Source organism: Pipistrellus hanaki, assembly GCF_964339955.1.
Source record: "Pipistrellus hanaki genome assembly, chromosome: 11".
NCBI lineage: Eukaryota > Metazoa > Chordata > Mammalia > Chiroptera > Vespertilionidae > Pipistrellus > Pipistrellus hanaki.
In genome coordinates, this window is record NC_140513.1 from 32,594,116 (window position 1) to 32,610,595 (window position 16,480).

At 40.7% G+C, this 16,480-nt stretch overlaps 1 protein-coding gene across 6 annotated transcripts in view; it reads right to left on the reverse strand.

Moving 5' to 3' along the window:
• Positions 1 to 297: 297 nt before the first annotated feature.
• LOC311629945 (transducin-like enhancer protein 4) overlaps positions 298 to 16,480 on the reverse strand; it is a 143,556-nt gene continuing 127,373 nt past the window's right edge. For all 6 annotated transcript variants that reach the window (XM_084898549.1, XM_084898546.1, XM_084898545.1 and 3 more), the window contains 6 exons: positions 8,815 to 9,064; positions 7,442 to 7,689; positions 5,904 to 6,051; positions 5,298 to 5,448; positions 4,872 to 4,948; positions 298 to 1,959 (listed from right to left, as the gene is read on the reverse strand). In XM_084898549.1, the coding sequence (XP_084754675.1) occupies positions 1,852 to 1,959; positions 4,872 to 4,948; positions 5,298 to 5,448; positions 5,904 to 6,051; positions 7,442 to 7,689; positions 8,815 to 9,064 (982 nt within the window). In that variant the 3' untranslated portion in view covers positions 298 to 1,851. The remainder of the gene's footprint in view (positions 1,960 to 4,871; positions 4,949 to 5,297; positions 5,449 to 5,903; positions 6,052 to 7,441; positions 7,690 to 8,814; positions 9,065 to 16,480) is intronic.

Genomic DNA, 16,480 nt, shown 5'->3' on the forward strand with positions numbered 1-16,480 from the left:
ATACTAAGCAGCAATTCTAAAGCACCAAGGCTTTGAGTAACATGACCACTTTTTGATGGACAGTATTTTTATGCACCGGAGAGGCATGCAATAAATATTTGGTAGCAACCTGTCATTGATAACCTCTCCCCCTCTAGCTCTTCTCAAGTAAATATAAAAATAGCAACAATAAAAAGCCCACATTAGTTTAACACTAATCTCCTTGAATAAAACTAATAATTTTTAAGTTAGAAGTGGCGTAGTCCAAGACAAAAATAAACTGTTGCCAGCAGAAGAAAGAATTAGAAATAAGCATACTAGAAGTTATTTATGTTTAATGCTTAAAAGTCTGAATGCACAAACAATCTACCATTATAGAAGTACTGGTGGTCAATACAATGCATTAAAACTATGTACAATGCACAGTTTAGTATCAAAATCTTTCTACACTGTAGGGTTTTACGAAACTGTTAATGACATCAAACACTAAGCACTTAAGACACCAGTTTTTTTCTGCTACCACATTAGGAACGTCAATGGACAGCCCATTTCAACTTGCAGCATCCATCCATTTCTAGTATGAAATTAAGTAATTTTCTACGTATACAATAAAGTTTATCTACACGGTTCTCTTGATTTTGATCCATAGCAGCAAAGGCACTGTACATCAGCAGATCCACAGACTTAGAAGATTTTTAAAGCATTCAAACAAAAAATAATAAAAAAAGGAGTCACATATCATAGTTTAACAGCAACAACGACAACATAAAAGATAACACAATTGTTTCTGGCACAATGGCACAGCCTGTGTCCATTTCAGGGACATCCAACTAAGACATGGAAAGAAGCGGAGGTAAGGAAATAAGTCCTCATCCCAGGTGAGAGTCCATTCTTCCTGGGGGTCAGAGGGAGGTCCTTGCAAATCCTCCTCTGCTGTCCTTGTTTTGTAAAAGACTTGACCTGCACAGCAGGAGGAATCTGTGCAGTTTGTGAACATGCCAAAAAATAGCTCATCTCTCCTAATGACAAAACTGCCTCAAGAGAAACATCTCCCTTTGCAAAGAAATGTGGCAAAAATATTCAGAGGGATCCAGTTCTCTCTTTGAGGCCAAATTTAACTTGTTCATTTGTCTATAATACAATTAAAAAAAGGAATTAAGAACATATTACAAAGACACTTGCCAACAAGTCAAAAAAAAAAAAAAAAAAAGAAGAAGAAAAAGTCCAATTACTTTTATTGAATATTATCTTAAGCTATAGATATACTGATTAAAGTTGTCCAAATAGACTCAAATGAATATGATGTGGCCTGTCATGTCCTAATTGTTCAAATTTCCAAACAGCTTGAAAGTAGAAAATAAACCTAACAACACAGAAACATATTGCTTCAATATGTAATTATACATTTCACATCTCTATACAGTCATTAGTCTACATTTAGTGACATTTTTAATCAATTATTTTAAACCTTCCTTTCCCCTCCTTTGCCAAAAAAAGGGGGGGAGGGGTACCAAATACAACGCATCTTCATTATCAATGCAGAAGCAGACAGCTTTATTTAGTCAGTCATTGTTAGAAAGCCTTCTTTAAACAAAATAAATATATTACAGATATAATACATAAAGTTTCCGTTCACTGTTAAGTATGATTATTCCATGTTCTTCCAAGTAGAGAGCTGAAGATTTGGTATCACAGGTTCTTAATGACTATTCACAATTCCATAGCAAGGAGGAGGGGGAAGGATGGGGGCTTGATGCCACTACTGCGATGAGTATTTGAAATCCTTGGTTTTAGATAGGGCGGGGGCCCGGAGGGGCTGACAGAACAAAGTGCTACAAGGAGAAGGAGTCCAGTCCGCATGGAGATTTGTCCTTAATAAATAACTTCGTAAACCGTGGCTTTCTTATCCCCAGAGCCAGTGACAATGTATTTGTCATCCACAGAGATGTCACAGCTGAGCACCGATGAGGATTCTTTGGACTGGGAAAGAAACATAAAAATAAAACGATTAAATACAAAAGAGAAGTCCATTAGTACTGCGAGGCAGGCCTGGAGAACTTAGAGCAAAAAGCAGCATAGTGCGTTCCGCTGCCCAAAGAGGAGCCGAAGCAGGAAGGGCAGTCATGTGCTTCCTTAACGCAGCGGAGCCGGGCGCCCTCCGGGGACACTTCACCTGTTAGTCTGCAGGCTCTGGCCCCGGGTACATGAGATGCCAGGCAAGTTAACCTGAGGAAGCCAGGCCCTATTTCAAATTCTGTTCTCCAGACAGGTCAGAGCAGACTTAGTATGAAAACCCTCAGCTTCACTCCTTTGACTTGGATTCAGGTGGAGCTACAACCACAAAACATGTCATTTAACCTGCCCGAGCCTCACAGTTCCTGTCCACTTGTTTATATCTTCTTCTAACTCTTTTTTTCAATGTCCTATAGTTTTCTGAGTACAGGTGTTTTGCCTCATTGGTTAATTTATTCCTAAGTATCTTACTTTTTTTTTGTTGCAATGATAAATGGGATTGTTTAGTTTCTCTTTCTGAGAATTCATTATTGGTGTATAAAAAAGCCATCGATTTTTGGGTGTTGATTTTGTATCCTGCTACATTGCCAAATTCATTTATTAAATCTAGTTTTTTGGTAGAGTCTTTAGGGTTTTCTATGTTCAATATCATGCCATCTGAGAATAATGAGTTTTACTCCCTCCTTTGCAATTTGGATGCTTTTTATTTCTTTTTGTCTGATCGCTGTGGCTAGGACTTCCAGTACTATGTTGAATATGAGTGGTAAAAGCAGACATCCCTGTCTTGTTCCTGTTCTTAGGGGAAATGCTTTTAATTTTTGCCCATTGAGTATGATATTGGCTGTAGGTTTGTCATATATGACCTTTATCATGTTGAGATATGCTCCATCTATTCCCACTTTGCTGACAGTTTTCATCAAAAATGAGTGGCGGACTTTGTCGAATGCTTTTTCTGCATCTATTGATACAATCATGTGATTTTTGTCTTTCAATTTGTTTATGTGATGTATCACATTTATTGATTTGAGAATATTGTACCAGCTTTGCATCCCTGGAATAAATCACACTTGGTCATGATGTACAGTTTCCTAATAAAGGCACACAGGTGAAGACATCTTACTTGTCCTGCCCTCTCTTAGAGGATTGCTATAGTGTTCAAGTAAGGTAATACATGGGCTAGGGCAATGAAAACATTGGGATTAGCCAAAGGACATGTATGTAAAACCCATGGACACAAACAACAGTGGTGATGGCCAGAGAAGAGGGCAGGGGTAGGGTAGAGGTGGGCAAAGAAGGAGGAAAAGGGGATATCTGTAATAGTGTCAACAATAAGCGCATAAAATTAAGACAAAACACTGCATTTTTTAATGGGGAATGTAAAAATATTTCTAATTTTCCCCTGTGAAAAACTGGAAAAACAATTAGCAAGGAGAAAGGGGGTCAATAGTTAGAAAGAAAAATGTATCACACTTTGAGCTCTTGGATAACTTGTTCAATTGTACTAACTACAAAGGGGTTAATGTTAACTTTTAACTGAACTGTGCTAACAAATGATCAAACAAGCAAACAAAAATACCCTCAGGATTTTAACTGGGACTTTGAATACTTAAAAAAACAATGACATGCAGCTGCTAACCCACTACTAGTGTTTCTCAAACTTTTTAAAACTTTTTTTTTTCTTTTAAAACTGATTTTAGGGAAAGAGGAAGGGACGAAAGAAGGAAAGGAGAGAGAAACATCAATGTGAGAGAGAAACATCGATCAGTGGCCTCATGTACGTGGTCTGAACAGCCAACTTAGGTGTATGCCCTGACTGGGAATCAAACCAAATCCTTTCTGTACACAGGATGATGCTCCAGCCTACTGAGCCACCCGGCTGGGGTCCTCAAATTTTTTTGATCACGACCTGAATAAATACATTTTACTCCACAACTCAGTACACACATAAGATATATATGTATACTTGCTACAAAACATGCACTCTAATATTGTTGTTACTTTTTAAAGGCCTAGTTGGGACCATATAAAAGGTTGTGACCCACAATACAAAACACCTGCCACTGTATTAGATTATAAACTTATGACAGCAATTTTTCTTCTATTGATTACTTTGCATAGTATTTTCACTCAATCTATGTATTTTTTGATTCACTTATAATCTAGGAAGACTTAATATCACCAGGTCAAAAAATCCGTTATGTTATTCCTATTAAAAAAAAAACTAAAAAAAAAATAACATCCTATGTAAATAGGGTTAAAAAGAGAATCTTCTTTAACTTGCCTATAAAATTCTCCATACCAATAAGAGAGTGAGGAGATTTTGTATGTGTATCATGTCAAAGTTTAGTTCTCTTACAAGTAATTTCACAAACTACAAAAAGTACCACTAAATCAGTAAGAATAAAAGTTTATAAAAGTAATCAAGATTTATTGAACTTTTTCCCATAACGCTCTCTTTTTTTGGGGGGGGGGGGGATTCAAAGAAAGAGCAAGAATAATAGTAATCAGCAAAATGCTAAATTATTCAACAAAAATTTTAAGTAAACCATGAAAACAAATAAGAATTAGCGAAACAAAAACCCTCCATGACAGAGTCTAAAGGGGTTGAGGCATAAAGAGCTGGCCGTGCAGCAGGCAGAGCACCTAGGCTCCGGGCACAGAGAGAACCGGAGAGGCTCCTGGCGGCTGCACAGCTTGTGGCTGTGACACTAGCCTCCCCAGGCACAGTCTTCTTGCTCTGTGCAATGGGAATCACACTTGCTCCTACTTCCTAGGACACTCCCTGCCCATTACTCATCTGCAAGGACGCTCAGAAAGAGCTCGTTAAACTACTCCCATGCAGTGAGCACAAGGGAAGTGAAGGCTAAACCAGTTGTTACCTGGAATATACTGGCTCCATACGGTGTTCTCCAGGCGTTGAGAAGGTTGTCCTTTCCAGTGCTCACAAACCATTTGCCTACAGGAAGAGGATTTTGAAAAAAGCAGTGTTTGTAATACTCTCTCAGACACTGAGACCTGCTTAACAGAGCTTCAAGCTATTCACAGGAAACTCGTCTAATTTGCAACAAACAATAGTTGTTTTCACTGAAAATTATAGCTCCTATATTAGTCGATTATACTATGACAAGGACAAAGTGGCTGAATGCCAGAAAACTGCATGGCATTGGGGAAGTAGGCATGCATAATGAAGTGGTAGTTTTGAGGAGGGACATGTTAATGAACTGCAGGGCCTGACTTAAAAAGCGTCAGCAGGAGGTCAGAAGGCAGGATTCTGGCTGACAGAAGAGGACAGAGGGCTTGCTTACCACAGTGGGCAAACTTGAGTGACAGCACGCAGCTCTCGTGCAGATGGAGCTGATACTTGTCTGGCTTGGTGACATGGAGCACTTCCACGTTACTGTTCTCCATCCCCACTGCGAGCCACTCTCCAGTTGGGCAGTAGCCCAGAGAAAATATCTAGAATTAAAACAGGTGGCAGTTATAATGGCTAGAGGACACACTTCCTTTAACTGGGAGGCACTGTTTCTTCTGAGGATACGTCTTAAATTATAAAGGAAATCAAGATTATTTACATTGTACAGGGCAAAAAAAAATCAAAGCCAAAGAAGTGATCCCAAATCAATGAGACAGATCTCCACAAATATAATTTAGTAATAAATAATGTACAATTCATAAAAACAGAGTAATGGACTTTGAAATAAAAACGTGCTAAAAGCTTATAATAAGAGAGATTTATTAACCCTTCAATAGAATATAAACTGTTTTATGTTGATAGAAAACAATGGAATTTTCAGCTACCTAATCCAGAGTCAAAAGTGACTTTGTCTCACCATAAAGGAAACCCACTTCTTAAGCATGTCACATATTTCACAAAACCAAGGCTTCTGAAATGTTATGGCGCAAGACCGCACCTGTGAGGTGAAGTCGTGCTGCTGCAGCTGCCGCCCTTCGCGCAGGTCCCAGGATCTGACCGTGTTGTCCAGGCCGCCCGTCCAGAGCTTGGTGCCATCGTTAGAAATGTCAATACAGCTGGCCCCATCTGTGTGGCCCTGGAACTGCCTAAAAATGTCAAAATGAAGAGGAAAATTCTTGAAAAGTTAGTTTTTAGGTGAACTGGCTTTAGAATTCCTCAGCAATCAATGTCATTGCAGGTCTTATTTGTGGATTTCATTATGTTTTCTGATTATTCTTAGTAATGACAAAGCACATATGTAAGAGAGATTAATGTTAAATTGAGAGGTTGTATTTTTATTTATCTTTAAACACTTAGGAAATACTTGAAATTACTGTTAAATAATAACTGATAGGAAAAAAACTCCAACTGAATTAAAGAATTAAAAACACTGTGGCATATGTATGGACGATGTAAGCCATAGTCGACACCTATCCTCCCACTGAGATATGAGGGAAGGAGAAAATGCAAGAGGGAAGAGGGAATATCTCCCTTCTACAGACTATGGGGAAGGGCGCAGGGAGAAGGAATTCTTCCAGGTGCAAGTGCAGGTGGCTGTGCTCTCAGGTTAAGTAAGGCACACGAAAGAAACTCGGGGTGACTCAGCTGCCGCAGGAGCTGGTACACTGTCAAAGACACCGGGGGAAGGAGGGAATATTAGCAGTTCCTCTTAAGAGCCTTACCCAAAGGGAACACGGTAATGACTATTTTGTTACTGGAATCATACACAGAGCTTCGTCCTGCCACATATCTTACAACAGACAGCAGAGGCCTCTTCTCCTGCACATGCCCCTGACTTGTAGCTAGGCTTGATTACAACCTTCCCACACCTCTTACTTCCTGCTCTCTCTGGTGCTGACATGTGGAGACTTGTTTCAGGGCCTTACATATCAACACCACTTTCTACAATCTCATTTCTAAACAGACATCTTAGTTATGTCTATCCACCCTTAAAGGTGGGACTACAGATAATCCAGACTTTTCAGGGTGAACAGAACCAAACGCATGCCTGGCCCATGGCAGGTGCTCAATAGTCACTTGCTGAGAACGACCATATCAGATGCATATGACACCAAAAGCACCACACACTGTGAGTCTTCTCAGAGAGCGTCTATCGACAATGGCATTTGTTAGCAAGCACAGATGGCAAATTATGATGTTTAACGAGCTCATGAGGTCATGAGAACCTTATGTACATTACTTATGTAAAAGTGACCTCATTTTTTAAATACCTGAATTGACACCACTTAGTATAATGTCAAAAAGGAAAAAAGGAACAAAGAAGGCAACCCCATTCATTTAATAAAGTTTATGGCAGAAAACAAAGCTTTTATATTAATAATGTTCCTAGCATCTTAAAATGGGCCCATTTATAACAATTTTTAGTAAGACAGTTCTATTTCCTCTTTTAGGCAGACAGACACGCACGCAGATCTCGGGTACAATGTTGTACAACAGCTCCTCCTCCTTCCCTGGTGAGGAATCCTGCTTACCCACCTCACCAGCGTCTGGTTGTGCAGGTCCCACACGGCGATGTTGCCGTCGCTGCAGCAGGAGAAGCAGACCTTGGAGTCGGGGCTGATGGCCAGGGCGTAGCAGGCGGGGGCCGAGGACGTCAGCTCCGCCTTGATGCGAGGGGTTGGCGCGGCCAGGTCCCAGATGGACAGAGTGCTGGCCTCCCCTCCCACAATTAGGGTGCGACCATCAGGGAGCAATCGGCAGGAACGGATGTAGTTATCCCTGTTCTGTAGAGACAAAAACCATCAAGAGATTAGTCATGAGGAAAGGAAAACAGCATTAACACGAGAGCAGAAATCCATAAAGTATTGTGTTCCCTCCTGGTTTTAATGAGCCATTTTTACTTATGACAATGATAAAGTGGATTAATGCTAGAAAATTACAGGAAATTAGAGAAGTACTTAAACTTGATCTACAAAATTTAGCACTGAGATATTTAATCTTAATTAGCATATAAATGCAAAGATCTAGACCTACTCCCACCACCACCAAATCAACCAGCTGCCTGAGTCATTTGCACACGCAGGCGCACATGCTCGTTAGTGCAGCGGCCCTCGCAGCCCTGAAGCAGCTATGCTTGGGGACCGGGCACACTCGACCTGGCAGGGGAGAGGTCCCACCACTGCTGCCAAACTGCCAGGCTGCTGAGGAGACCTAACAGTCTCCTCCTTCCACCTGGCCCTGCATTACCTGGCTAAAGGCTTCGTGGGTCTGAATGATTAAGCAGCATCAGCTGGAGGCAAAATATGATTAAGGAGCATTTAATGACAGAAAAAAACACTTTCTTCTTAGTTCATGAGGTCACAGGAATCTTGTGTAAGTTAATTAATATGTTAAACTGACATAGCATCGTACCATAGATAAAATCTGATGCTGGTCTAAGGAAGAAAATCAAACCAAAATTTCCTTGAAAGCTCAAGGACAAATAGGAAACAGCCAAGGGGGTCTGCAGTGTTGGTCAAAGGATGTATTAAATTACTCTTGTTTCGCAATGTGACAAGTTAGGACAGCTAGGTGCACTCTCCCAGAAACCACGTGGGCTCTTTCCTACACCCCTTTACCAGATAGAAAAGCAAGTGGTTTGCAGGCTCCTCGGCACGGCACCAGCTGATGACAGCTATCCTGGCACAGTGTCACATGAACAACTGGATAATTCCACCCTAAGGAACTGAAAGAAGACATGCACCCTAGCCAGCACTTTAGATCTCCATCCACATGAAAGACTACAAACCACTGAAAACAACTGCCCATTTGGGATCAACACCATGTGTGGCTCATACACCCTGGTCTCTCACCGTCCCACACTGTTTTTTGAATGGAGGTTTAAAGCCCTATGCAGCATGCTCACTCACCAGACAGTCAAGCTGAGAGACAGGGCTCTTATTGCCGGGGTGGCTGATGTCCCAGACCTTGACGCAGCCCTTCCCACCCGTGTACACGTGTCTGGTGGGGTTGCTGATGGTCACTGCGCACACCACCTCCCCGTGGTTCAGGGTGTTGATCTGGCGAGCGTGTCGGGGGATGCCGGGTCCGATGAGGGCGTCGGGGGGGAAAGGGACAGGCTGCATCTGCCCGTCTGCCGTCACATGGAAGGAGTATGCTCTAAGGCAGCGGAGGGGAGAAAAGACAAAGAAGGGAATGTAAAAGGTGGTACTTAACTGAGCAGTGCAATGAGATGAAACATTCTCAGCGCTACTTATAATGTGCAAACAAGTCACAGTTACCTAGTACAGTGGAAAGAATATAATTTTCAGTCACAGCTAGAACTATAATCACTTCTCAGGTCAACTCTTGACTAGCCGCTATATGACTTCAGTAGTCACTTAGGACATTGCCTTCCACTCTGGATGATTTAGAAACCTGTGATGAGATTTTGCCTGAAGATCATTTCACAGCAATCAAGACTTATTGATTGGAGATCAATCAGCCAAAACGAAAAAGCTTAAGAAGGATCCAGACCTACTTGGTGAGATGGCAAATGTGCTGAAAGAAAGAAAGAAAGAAAGGAAAGAAAGAAAGGAAGGAAAGAAAGGAAAGAAAGGAAAGAAAGAAAAGAAAGAAAAGAGAGAGAGAGAGAAAGAAAGAAAGAAAGAAAGAAAGAAAGAAAGAAAGAAAGAAAGAAAGAAAAGAAAGTCCTATAGGAATTGAACAACAAATCCCAGTAATTCTAAATGGAATTAGAATCTGAAAGTGTCCAGTGTGACTGCCCGCAGGCTCCATCTCCAGTAAAATACCTGGTTCGCAATGTAACTTAAGTTAGAGCTTCTCCCTCACAGACCTCTCTATTCTGAGGGCACTGAAGTCAAGCAGGGATGAGAGTGGGCTGTTATGCCTCTGGAGGCAGGAGGTGTGGCGGGCAGTGGGGGTGGGCATGGGCGTAGGGCTGGGCCAGTCTTGGGGGCATAGAGCCCATTTGAAATGATGCCATTCTGCTTTGCATGGAGCTTCAGAATGTGCATTTATGGAAGAAGTTGACCAAAGTCATACCAAGGGAAAGCATCTGTGGGTACACAAAGGACAAGCACTTGGAACAACTGTAGAGAAAATTTAAATCAAATTAAAACAGTTTATGGTTCCTTAATGCAAAAATCTACAGGACAGCCACATTCATAAAAAGTCAGCCCATCACTGAGGAGGCCCATGAGGATGAAGCAAGTATGTGGCTATGGAAGATGTGGGCGCCAGAAAGAGGGGAGAGCTTTCTGTCCCTGTAGACCTCAGAACTGTTAATAGAAGAAAAGCAGCATGTTAGACTTGCTGAAGGGAAGAAGGGAGGAAGCTAGGAACACAACAGATGCAAGGTATTTCTTTGGTCAAATCAATAGAACTTGGAGAGACCGTGGATGTGTGACCTGACACAGAGAGGTACTGAGGTGGACTCAGGCTTGAAGCCCAGGTGACTAGGTAGACCACAGTACATTAGAAGGTTTGGTTTTCTTCAACTCGAGGGCCTAGGGCACATGTGTCAAACACAAGGCCCGCGGGCCAAATCCAGCCCGCCAGGCCTTGCAATGTGGCCCGCACCGCGCTGTCATCACTGCACTCCGCTGTCAGTTTATGACATTGTCAGTTTATGACTGTTCAGTAAACCATTCGGCCCGCAATTTAGGCTGGATTTTAGATTTTGGCCCCTTCTCTGATTGAGTTCGACACCCCTAGCCTAGGGGAACCTAAACAACTCAACCAGAAGTTGAGCACTGTAGATTCAAGAGAGAAGTCAGGCTAAAAGGTCAGTCTGGTCATTCACAAAGAAGTGATAGTGAAGCCAAAGAGCAGGAAGAATAATCCTTGAGCAGAATATGTCATGAGCAGAACAGATGCAGAATCTAAGAGCAGGGTACTTTTAAGGAATCTACAACAAGAACAATCAGGGAGGCAGATAATCCGGAGAGAAGATGCATGGAAAGAAAGGAGAAAATGGTTCATTATATGACAACCAAGAGATTCATTCTTTCAACACACATTTCCTGGGTACCCAGAGTGCCAAGCATTATGCTAACAGGGCTGGGATACAACAGAAAGAACCCACATACCCCTGTTCTCCTGAAGTTACAGCCTGGGGGTGGGTGGCAGCAGGTGGGTACAACAGCAATTTCATTAGTGAGAGATTCACATAAATAAGTATTAAAATGTCAGATGGTCAATGCTGTGAACAGTGCTCATACCACGGCTCTCCGGCAACTTGACATGGTGAGAGGACAGGGATATGGCAATGGGGCAGCAATCTAGGAATGGATGTTAACTTCCCCAGCAAGGGTAGTATGAGGAGAAAGAGCATGGGAAACTGAAGAGTAGAGTGAGATACAATGCTTATCATTTAGTCAGAGAATATTTATTAAATGCCTCAGGAGCCCAATTCTATCAGGTGCTGGGGAATCAGAGTGAATACGACAGACAAAGCCCCTATCCACCAGAGCCTACATCCCAGAAGGGAAAACAGATATCAGATTAGCATAAAAATAACCTCAATGGTGGTTAAACTCTCTCTCTCTCTCTCTCTCTCTCTCTCTCTCTCTCTCTCTCTCGCTCACACACACACACACACACACACACACACTCTTCTATTTTCAGATAAAAGACTAAAGATGCAGGGAGAGGTCTGAGGTGTTGTTTGAATGAGATCAGAAGGAAGGACACAGGCCTTGCACATGTGAAGGGGAATGTTATGGAAGAGAAGCAGCAAATACAAAGTCCTTAAAGCAGAACCAAAGGAGAAGGCTAGGCCCAGTGGAAAAGGACAAGATGAAGAGAGGCAGGGCCATGTTCACAAAGGCTGATTAGGTTGTCATGAGGAGTGTGGACGTTATTCAGAGCAGAATGGGAAGTCACTGAAGATTTTGCACACGGGAGTGACAGGATTCAGTTAACATTTTAAAGGATTGTTCTGATTGCTGGGTGAAAAGTGAAATGTTGGTGGCAGGATAAAAAAAGGAAAAGTAGCCAGGGACTAGTGCTGTCATCTAGGGAGAAGCAGCAGCTAGGGCTTGGGAGACTGTGAGAAAGCTGGGAATAAATTTGCAATTCAAAAATTACTCTGGCTGGGTGAAGGTAGAGGAAGCTGTGTTTTATGGGGCATTTGAATTCTGAAGGTGACCCAGTGAGTGGTGATGACAAGGTCTTCTTTGTGAGTGTGTGAGTAGGTAACAAAAGTTTAAAAAGGCAGAAACTCACTGGAGGTGACCTGGTCCAAGACCCAAGATGCAGTTACTGTGGGACTGACATTGTGAATGAACACCATGTCACCCAGGATGATGGTGGACACTGCTGGAGGGAGACCTTAAGCCAGTGCCAAGACCTTAATGAATTGGGGAAAGTCCCCCAACAAGGTGGAAAAGCAGGTAGAGTCCAAGGGCATGAGCCTGACGGCACAGGGTTTTTACAAAAAAGGTAAAAGAGTTCGATTCTAGAAGAGACCAGAGCAGCCAGTGGGGATGGTGGACAATGACAACACAGCCTTTATCACCCCACCATGGCCCTGAGGATTGTGGGTATGAAACAGGGCTGCAGTGGAGGGGCCCCTCAAGAGAGAGCCAGGTGTCGGCTCAGGCAAGGAGAAGATGCCTCTTGATGCCTGTAGAGAAAGGCTGAGATTCTGAGAGATGATGACCGAGAAAAAGGCTAATTGATTTAGCAATTAAGAGGTCATGAAGACTAAATCTTAAAGACATGGAAAGAAAGGTTATTCCAAGTTTAGATGGTGTTATACATTCTTAATGATAATTTGCTTGAAAAGACATCCCTTCTCTCCTCTTTAGAATCACTAAGTGGTTTTTAAAGAGCTTTGAGAATTTAAATAGTTAAGAAACCAGACCTACAATTTCTTCGGAGGTTTTCAATAGGAGAAGTCTTCAATTTAACCACAACCACTCTGTGAACACCTATGATGGTCCTGGAACTCCCTTATTAAGAATTTCAAAAGTCTATTTGCATTAAGGACATAATGTGGTCCTCTGCTGCAAGTTTGTGTGATACTTAAGATTGAAAAAAAAAATAAAGCTCTAATACATACTATGTATCAGGTTTCAACAACTCTTTGATATGTACAATGCAATAAATACTGGCATGAGTACTAAAAGCCGAACTTTCTAGATATCAGAACTACCCAAGCTTGAAGAACTATTCTTTTTCTATCCAATTAGATGCATCAGAAAGCACACTCCAAGCCACATACTCTGATATGTCATGCTAAGAATACAAAATCAGGCAGGACACTGGCCTTATCCACAAATGGTTTATCATCTAGGAAGTGTGAGAGGGTGTGGGGATCCAGAGAAATACTAGGTGTACCGGTTAATAATGTGGATTTTCTTCAATAGAGGGAGTTACACATATGTTGACATATATGCGATTTGATATGTATTCTATTTTATTGTATTGACAGCAAGCTTCAAAATTTCATATGTCAAATTTGCTGAAGGTGTTAACATCATAGATATTTTTACACTTAAAAATGTTGAATTTCATGCCAATAAAAAGAGCAATTGCAGGAAGTTTTAATACATTAATTTTGAAGAAAAGTTATCGTATACGTTGGGAAGCTTATGGTGAACATGCTCCATCTCAAGATACTTGTGAACACTGGTTTAAACACTTTAAAAGTGATGATTTCACCCTTACCGGTTTGCCTCAGTGGATAAAGCGTCAGCCTGAGGACACAAGGGTCCTAGATTCGATTCTGGTTAAGGGCATGTACCTTGGTTGTGGGCATATACCCAGTGGGGAGTGTGCAGGAGGCAGCTTATCGATGTTTCTAACTCTCTATCCCTCTCCCTTCCTCTCTGTAAAAAATCAATAAAATACATTTTTTTTAAGTGATGATTTCCATGTAAAAGACAAAGAACATTCAGATCAACAGAAAAAAAATTTGAAGACCAACAATTACATGCATTATTGGATGAAGATGCATGTCAAACTCAAAAACAACTTACAGAAAGATTAAATGTTGCTCAGCAAACAATTTCCGATCATTTACAAGCAATGGGAAAGATTTTAAGGGAAGAAAAATGGGCACCACATCAACTGAATGAAAGACAAATGGAAAACCAAAAAGTCATCAGTAAAATGTTATTTCAACAGCATGAAAGTCTTTTTTGCATCGAATTGTGACTGGCGATGAAAAGTGGATTTATTTTGAGAATCCCAAATGCACAAAATCATGGGTTGATTCAGATCAACCATCAATATTGACTGCAAGGCCAAATCACTTTGGAAAGAAGATAATCCTCTGCATTTGGTGCGATCAGGAAGGTGTGGTGTATTATGAGCTTCTAAAACCAGGTGAAACCATTAATACTAATTGCTACCAACAACAAGTAATCAATTTGAACTATGCTTTGATCGTGAAATGACCAGAATGTGCCAGAAGACACGGTAAAGTAATTTTGCTTCATGATGACGCACCATCACACACTTCAAAGCCAGTTAAAGACACATTAAAATATCTTGCCTGGGAAGTATTAACCCACCCACTGTATTCCCCAGACCATGCTCCTTCAGATTACCACTTGTTCTGATGGATGGCACACGTATTTTCTGAGCAGCACTTCAAAATGCAGTGGTGCCTCGCATAACGAACGCATCGCACAGCGAACTTTGGACAGGTTTTTCATGAAACCATCGGCCAAAAAGCAGAAAATGGATGAAGATGTGCAAGATTCGGTAGACTCTACTTAGTCTGTCTTAAAATTAAAAAAATGTGTTTTTTTAAAAAAAAATTATGTTTTTAGATGTATCTAAATAAAAATATGTCATCTTGGCATATTTTTTTTATGTCATCTTAGCATATTTTATGCTACAGAACGAATTATTTTTTTAACATGTATTGTTATGGGAAAACGCGTTTCACATAACGAACTTTTCGCATAACAAGCTTGCTCCTGGAACGAATTAAGTTCGTTGTGTGAGGCACCACTGTGTATAAAAAAGTGGAAAATTGGGTCTCTGAATGGTCTGCCTCAAAACAAGAAAAGTTCTATTGGGACGGTATCGACAAATTACCTGAAAGATGGGGGAAATGTGTAGCTAGCAATGGACATTACTTAAATAAAGCACTTTTGATGTTTCTCTTGAAATTATCGCCTTTCCTTTGATTACAAAATCCAAATTATTAACCAATATACTTAGTATATAGTGACCAGCTGTGCACAAAGGCAGGTGAAGCTACCAAGAGCTAAGAATGGATCTCTAAAGCAGATGGTGAAGAGAACATAGGAAGTTTGAACTTTCTGACAGAACTGTGCTTCAAACAGTCAAGAAATCTGCACATCATTCTTTTTAAAACATGCGCATCACAATTATTTTATTTGGATCATCACCTTTTGATGAAATCCTAGCTTAAAGAATGTCCTTGGCCTTCACACAATCCACCTCCTTTACCCTCACTAAGAGGTCCAATACTGTAATGTTACATTCTCCCTTCTCATACTTTGCAACACCTTTTCCAATGTTTTAAGTCTGAACTAGACCTTGAATTCACAATTAAAGATCTGGCTATTCTACTTTATAAAGTATGATAGAAAAGTAGGTTCTGTAAGGAGCATATGAACTTACTAGTAGGTTAGCCAGTCAACAAATACTTGAGGATTTACCATGTTTCAAGCATTGTTCCTGTTTTGAAAAATCTTGCTTTATAAAAACCCCCCCCAAAAAACAGCAAGAAAAGACTTCTGAATTGTGAGCAGCCTAAACCCCATAAACCTGAGGTCTTTGTTATGGCTGAATTCACATGCCATAGCCTGTAATACAATTAGTACCATGGTTTTAATCGAATAGTTTCACACTATTTATAGAAGCCTCATTTAAGCAGAGTTGAGAGAGAAAGTCCATTTTGGCTTATGTTGAATTTAAACTATGTTGTCATTCCAATTATATACTGAGTGGAACCCTTGCTAATTCACCAGAAGAGACTAGAGCACCCAATGTGAATTATCAAATAAATGCTATTTTATTCATTAGTTTGGAACATGCATTTAATTATAATTTTTTATAATATCTAGCAATTCATTTTATAAAACTAATTAAGACAGAGATGCTCAATTCTTAAAGTCTTTCTGGGGAAAGGCAGTTACTGTGTGTGTGTGGGGGAGAGGGGTGACCTTAGGTGATTTATTATGTTTTACTAGTGTCCCGGTACATGGATTTGTGCACATTGAAAGAAAATTAATTATAAGAAATATTTTAATATCACTATTCGCCCTTTCTCTCTAATAGAAGTGTCAACTAAATTCACAATTGACAATGACAGATCAAAACATGTGTGCGATTGGCACCAATGAGAGCTTTATATGAATCGTGCATAAACGAGTCAACATAGTCTTTTATATATATATGTATATAGATAAAATTGCTTAATTAGACCTGATTTCTGATTTAACTAAACTTTTCCAGCCCAGTGAAACACACCAACTTCTCTTTCAGGTAATTGTCAGAAACACAGCAGTAAATATCAACACGAAGCAAGTTATTATTGTAGATCACACAGGGAGAACAAAGGGTAAACTATTTAATTGCAGCATTGTT